The sequence below is a fragment of the Galeopterus variegatus genome, unplaced genomic scaffold, assembly GCF_000696425.1.
Source record: "Galeopterus variegatus unplaced genomic scaffold, G_variegatus-3.0.2 Scaffold1418, whole genome shotgun sequence".
Taxonomy (NCBI): domain Eukaryota; kingdom Metazoa; phylum Chordata; class Mammalia; order Dermoptera; family Cynocephalidae; genus Galeopterus; species Galeopterus variegatus.
In genome coordinates, this window is record NW_007727529.1 from 497,459 (window position 1) to 504,792 (window position 7,334).

A 7,334-nucleotide genomic window follows, 5' to 3' on the forward strand; every position below is an offset into this window, starting at 1 on the left:
AAGATACAAAGATGCTGATATCCAGCTATTTATTTTTATTCATGGCACAAGAAACTAGGTAAACAAGTTTTCTTTTTTTTTTTTTTATTGTAGAAACTATTGAATTGTGTTTTAATTCATAATAGTTAACCATTCAAACTTTAACTGTAATGATTGCAATTGATTATTTTATTTGACCATTTTTCCAGTCATCATGGGTGGAACAGAGAGGGAAACAAATCATATAAATAACTTAGATCTACTGATAATCTTCTAAGGAAGTAGTTAATTAACTTTTCTAACTCTTATTAGCTGCTTTATAAAAATTGAGGGATTTAGGATTAAAAACCTGTTTCCATTCCCCTTCTTTCCACTGGAGGTAACAATGTACTATACAATAAGCAATATGGTAATACCGCTTCCACTATTCACATAGCTTTTATTAATGGCATCATTACATGTGCCATGCTGTCCTCACCTCTCCCTCTCTCTCCCTCTGACATGCTCACACTCACACGCACATGCATATAAAGCACACATGTTTATGTATAGTAATTATTATCATTACTTTTCATTCTGAATANTGCATATAAAGCACACATGTTTATGTATAGTAATTATTATCATTACTTTTCATTCTGAATAGCAACTTAGGTAAAAATTTTTAGTGTAGTACATAGAACTCCCATTTATTTTCTTATATGAACTACACATTAAGCTGTAAAGCAAAAACACTTGTTCTATAGTTTTCAGAATGAATCTGGACACACACGTAAAACATAATTTTGCCTGTGATGTGTAGCTTATTTGGTGTTTAACAGTTGTATTCACAAGATTTCATTCTGTTCCATTTCTAGCACGTATCTGTGAGGAGCAGGGAGATGGGAAGACAGGAGGTGTCATTACTAATTAGGAGGCCCTCCCTTACTGCATTTCACAGCTCTCTCCCGTAACTCAGAACCCTAATTTGTGTAATGATATGGTTTGCTGGGAATGTGAAGAGACTTGGAGAGATCACTTGTTGGATGCAGCTTAGGCAGCCTCCATGATAATTATAAAAGCCTTTTAAAAGATATACAGATCTCTCCCGTAACTCAGAACCCTAATTTGTGTAATGATATGGTTTGCTGGGAATGTGAAGAGATTTGGAGAGATCACTTGTTGGATGCAGCTTAGGCAGCCTCCATGATAATTATAAAAGCCTTTTAAAAGATATACAGAAGTGCTGGGTTTGGCCATCTGGTCAGAATACCCATTTTTAGGGCTGTCCTCACCTTTGCCCCCTACTTACTTGTGAGAAATGTAAGGAATTTATTGGCTGGTAGCTGAGGTCTGCTTTGACTGAGGTGAGTAAGACAACACCTTTGTCTGCTCACATACACTCACATACCCCAGCACCTTCCAAGTTGAAAAGATGTGAAGGAGGGGAACTCTGCCGCAGGCAGATTCATCACCCCCTGAACCGAAATATGCATAATTTCCAAGGTTGGTTTTGTATCATTCAAGAGTTCAGGAGAGCTATATATGCTTAGAAACAAGAAAACAAACTTCCAGTTTTAATAAAGGTAACTAGTTTGGGGGCAGGAAAATAAAGAACTTGAGCAGTGTGCAAGATAGATTTCTTTGGCCTCTCCAAATGGCTTTCTGAGCCATTGTTGTAGAGTTTTGCCTGATTTTGCTTGTGAATTCAATTAGATGCTCTGAAACATGACATCATCTCTTTAATGGCCTTGTGTTTTAAGGAACAGTGATGTGAATTGCATGTCCTTTTAGATTCAGTCCTTTTAAATCTTGTAAAACCAGAGACACAACCAGAATATCTCCAAAGGGCTGTTCACCTTATGTGTGTACATTCAATTAATTTATCTTTGTTAATGATTGTTTATAAAATATGCTCACAGTGGGTACAGCAGATACTCTATCCACTGTGTTTGCAACTTTCTGTAAACCTATATATATTTTTAAATAAGCTCTTTTTTTAAAAAAAAAGTGAGCTCACAAATTACCCCTCAGGTTTTTCCATTAGTCAGCTGTCTGCCATACCTCAGACTTCTAATAGCTATATCATGAGATAAATTGTTGGTCACAGGTAGAATCAGAGAGGAAACAATGATTAGATCCATGCAAATTTAAAGAAAAATGCAAAGTCCCCAAAGACTGTACCCTAGTTTTGTGACCTAAGTTGCATCATTTTCATACGTATTTAGGATAAATGTTAAGCTCTTGTTACAAGATTATTTATTTAGTGAAACCTCAGTTGGTATAGAGCATCCCCAAAACTCTACTGGTAACCTGAAATCAGGCCCTGGTCTCCCCAAAGTCTTTAGGACTGGTAATCATATATATTCATTCTAGTAAGCCAATAGGTTTAACCCTAGTAGTTATAACAGACCAAAATACACTGGATTAAACCCAAATCTAATGGACTAGAAGATAGTGTAATGCAAATAGCTGTATCTTTGTTCTAGAGTGGAAACTTGGTAGGAAATAATAAAATGAGTGGTCAGGCCAAACTTTAAAAAATTTAGACTTATGTGGTTAGTTGTATTTGGTTCCATTTTTCTAGCTAAGTTCCCAGGAGGTACATTTAGAAGCCATTTATAATCCCACATATGGGGACAAACTAATTCTCATGCCTTAGGATGAGAATATTCCATTAGATACTTTACCATATGTATTTTTGTTTTTAAGCAGTGGTATTTTTACTTGAAAACTATATAAATTTACAGATTAAAGAAATGTTATCTCACTAAAAGGAAAAAAAATGATATAAGGAAATCCATAAGATAAAGCTAACTCCTCTTTGGAATCATGTCAATAGAGTTTGATGTGAGAAAATAAAAATAACAGAAATGTTTTCTGCTTCATTCTTAACAGAACCCGTCTTCTACTTTGGTGACGTCAAGTACTCTGTGGACGAGAGTGCCGGCTACGTGGAGGTGCAGGTGTGGAGAACGGGCACTGACCTGTCCAGGTCTTCTAGTGTCATGGTGAGGTCTCGGAAAACAGATCCTCCCTCTGCAGAAGGTGAGCAGTTTCCTGCATCAGCTCTTTTCGTTGTTCTGCAATTTTCAGCTCCCATGACACAAAATGCTTTAAAACTGGAATACTTCATTCCTATTCAAGCAGTCTGGCTAATGAATTTTTTTCTGAAATTATTAGTGTAGTAGATAAATCTTGGCTTCATACACTACTGTGGGAAAGTACATTTAAGGGCCGTGAATCAGAGGCTAGGTAACAAATGTAAGACTCAGAAACTAAATTCTAATGCCTATGTTTGCGTGATTTGGTTCTCTACTCTTGGTAAGTCTAATATTGTTGAAAGTTATAACATATAAACAAGAATAATTATGCTGACCGCCCTCTCGGAAATGTAATGACATTTGAGTATCATGCAGATATCCATCTCCAACTGTCTTCCTCCTCATTTTAATCAATTGACTCCATAAATACTTCAGATCCAAAAGGCTTTTCCCACACTTCAGTATACAAACTATCCTAGCTAGCGCATGCCCGCATTTTCTTCTAAGATCTACATCTCCAGAAACTTGATTATAAAGTTTAAAGTAAGTATAGGACTCAAAAAAAATTTTTTTTGAAATGACCAATAATACAAACTCTCTTTCTTGTGTACATACATGTGTGTGCACACACATATGTCATACACACATTACACATTCATCACACAAAGCAAGCAGGGGTCATACCATTTTAAAAGTCACCCTAAGGTTTTAACTTTTTTAATGTAATGGACCCAGCATAGTGCTTTGCATGTGCTAGGTGCCCAATAAACATTTGTTCACCCAAATTAGTCATTTTTAAGAGAAAAATTCAAATCAGAGATGGGGGGTGATGAGAGAGATAAATGAGAACAAAGGGGAAGAAGAAGAGGGAAAGAAAAGTATAAAAAGAATTACAGTGAGATACAGATGTTTTCTAAAATGTTCAAAGATACACTCAAGCATAGTTGCATATTTATTTATTTATTTACAGTGAGATACAGATGTTTTCTAAAATGTTCAAAGATACACTCAAGCATAGTTGCATATTTAGAGGTAAAGTAGATACAAAATGAGAGTCAGTGGAGCAAAAGTTACAAAAAGGCAACGGATCGCAACCCTCAGTGTTGCCCCCGTACCGGACCGGGGACCGGCAACGGGATCGCAAGCCTCGGTGCTGCTCCCGCGCCTCGCTCAGCCAGTGAGCTGGAGGCGGTCTGTATGTGGGATCCGAACCCTCGGACGGGAGCGCCGCCGCGCTTCCCAAGCGGCGCACTATAGTTGCATATTTAGAGGTAAAGTAGATACAAAATGAGAGTCAGTGGAGCAAAAGTTACAAAAACAAAGAAAGAAGCAATAATATAGAAATATCTCCCCACTCTCAGTCTTTAAGTATGTCAGGACTAAGATTAAAAGACAGTTTAGTTTTTAACTGCTCTAGATATAAATGGAGGTATCGACACTAGATATGTATCCCTTGGTCTGAAAATATTAAACTAAAGATTAAATATGTCTTTGAAAATAGAAGGTGGCTCTCCTTGCCTGGGGTATGTGAGGGTGGGCATGTGCGACAGAAGTTTATACCTGAAATGTGTTGCTTTAACGAACAGGCAACCACACACCTAAACAAAATGTTCTCTAGTGGTTCCAGAAAAGGAATATAGATATCTGACTAATGTTAACAAAGTTTTAAATGTATATATTTATATATAACTTATAACAATCATACATTCGATCGATCTGCTGTTTATTCTAGACCTGATTTTTATTAGCTCCATTACAGAATTCCAAAATAAACATGAAGAAACGGTAAACACAGAAGGCTAAAATACCTAATCCAAAGTCCAGCCATTAGACACAGAGTTTAGAACCTGATCTTTGGTCTACCACATCAGTAATCATGGAGATACTAATCTTTTGCATTTCATTAAATGTACTTTTCTATAGTGTTATGTTGCTCTCTATTTTCTTACAACAAGAATTATAAATGCATAATTTATTTCTTGTAATTTTTTTTTAATTTGCTCAGTCTCCAACTGAATAATCCTTTTGTTACTGTCACAGCTGGAGCAGACTATGTGGGCATCAGTCGTAATTTAGATTTTGCACCTGGAGTCAACATGCAGACTCTTCGTGTTACCATTCTCGATGACCTTGGACAACCAGTGCTGGAAGGAATTGAGAGATTTGAACTGGTGCTTCGTATGCCTATGAACGCAGCCCTCGGCGAGCCCAGCAAAGCCACAGTGTCCATAAATGACTCTGTCTCTGATTGTGAGTGTATATTAATTCTACAGTGATAAGCAAAATGGTAAAATATATAAACCTATATTAGTTTGCTAGGGCTGCTGTAACAAAATATTACAGACTGGGTGACTTAAATAACAGAAGTTTATTGTCTCACAGTTGTTGGCTGTAAGTCCAAAATCAAGGTGTTGGAAGAAGTGGTTCCTTCTGAGGGCTGTAAGGAAAGAATGTTCCAGGCCTGTCTTCTTGGCACGTAGATGGCCATCTTGTCCCTATGTCTCTTCATGTCATCTTCTCTCTGTGTGTCGTCTTGGACAACCAGTGCTGGAAGGAATTGAGAGATTTGAACTGGTGCTTCGTATGCCTATGAATGCAGCCCTCGGCGAGCCCAGCAAAGCCACAGTGTCCATAAATGACTCTGTCTCTGATTGTGAGTGTATATTAATTCTACAGTGATAAGTAAAATGATAAAATATATAAACCTATGTTAGTTTGCTAGGGCTGCTGTAACAAAATATTACAGACTGGGTGACTTAAATAACAGAAGTTTATTGTCTCACAGTTGTTGGCTATAAGTCCAAAATCAAGGTGTTGGAAGAAGTGGTTCCTTCTGACGGCTGTAAGGAAAGAATGTTCCAAGCCTGTCTTCTTGGCATGTAGATGGCCATCTTGTCCCTATGTCTCTTCATGTCATCTTCTCTCTGTGTGTCGCTGTGTCCAATTCTCCCCTTTTTATGAGGACACTCGTCATATTGACCTTATCTATGAATAAGTTTATATTCTCAGGTACTGAGCATTAGGACTTCAAAATATGAGTTTGGAGGGGACACAGTTCAACTCATGCAAAGACCCGAGATGACCACGTCTTTCTTTCTCCTCCTGATCTTTTGATAGAATTAGACAGTCTCAGAAGAAAACTTTTAGTCTTCTCATATTTTAAAGAAAAAAGTGGTAGTATCATGAGTATCTGGAATGTGGCTAAAGAATCCCCTCACCACAGATGGCTGGAACCACATGGAACTGCACAGGACTTTGAGTGTCAATGGTCTTTTTCAGCTTCTCAACACAGGACACTTTCTGTCACCTCCTTCACTCAGACACTCCTGAGATTTCCCTAGTAAGGTGCCAAAAACGTTGTCCAAGACAACTAACTGCTGGACACATAGCAGAAAATTCTGAATACTCTTCAACCATGATGATTCTGACAGTGCTCAGGAGAGTCTAACCTATTGTCAGTGAGACCTATATTTAATTGACCTAGCAAAGATGTCACCTAAAAATTATATATACACACACACATATATTTTTGGGGTCTTCAAAAGTTTATAGAAAGATTTGTATTATCTTTTAATTCTATTTTTCCACAAACATTTTGAAATACCTTTGTGTGTGTGTGTGTGTGTGTGTGTGTGTGTGTGTGTGTGTGTACATGAGGGCACTTCAAAAAGATCATGGAAGGATTCATACTATCTTTTTTTCTCTGTCTTAGAGAACATTTTATTCAATAAAAATAAATCAAATAAAGAACGGATTAAGGATTTGTTGTCAATTTGTGTTACACAAAGATATCTGGGTTTACCTGAAAGCAACAACAAAAAAAGGTAGCACATCATGAAAAACCCTATTTACTAATGTTAAAAGCAACAAATAGCTTACGCTTTTCAATTCTCTCTCACAGGCACACTACACGCAAAATAATTTGTGACGCATCTTAGTTTCCTGACAATAACCTCCCCCAAAGCAGTAAGCAATGATAACAACAGTAAACCATTTTATTCCTCGTGAAATTGTTGTCTGTTGAGAGAAGTGTGAGAAAATTTCTTTTTTTTAATTTTATTTTATTTTGTCAATATACAATGTGGTTGATTACCGTGGCCCATTACCGAAACCTCCCTCTCCCCTCCCTCTCCCCCCCTCCCTCCCAACAATGTCTTTTCTGTTTGCTTGTCGTATAACTTCAAGGAATTGTAATTGTTGTGTCTTCTCTCCTCTCCCCCACCCCAGTTTATTTGTGTGTATTTATTTATTTATTTTTAGCTCCCACAAATAAGTGAGAACATGTGATATTTCTTTTCCTGTGCCTGACTTGTTTCACTTAATATAATTCTC

General features: G+C 37.2%; 1 protein-coding gene across 1 annotated transcript in view; it reads left to right on the forward strand.

The window, feature by feature from the left end:
* The window catches only part of FREM2 (FRAS1 related extracellular matrix protein 2), a 230,825-nt gene that overhangs the window by 179,456 nt on the left and 44,035 nt on the right, over nt 1-7,334 (forward strand). The window contains exons 7-8 of the mRNA XM_008576888.1: nt 2,857-3,006; nt 5,043-5,252. Of these exons, the coding sequence (XP_008575110.1) occupies nt 2,857-3,006; nt 5,043-5,252 (360 nt within the window). The remainder of the gene's footprint in view (nt 1-2,856; nt 3,007-5,042; nt 5,253-7,334) is intronic.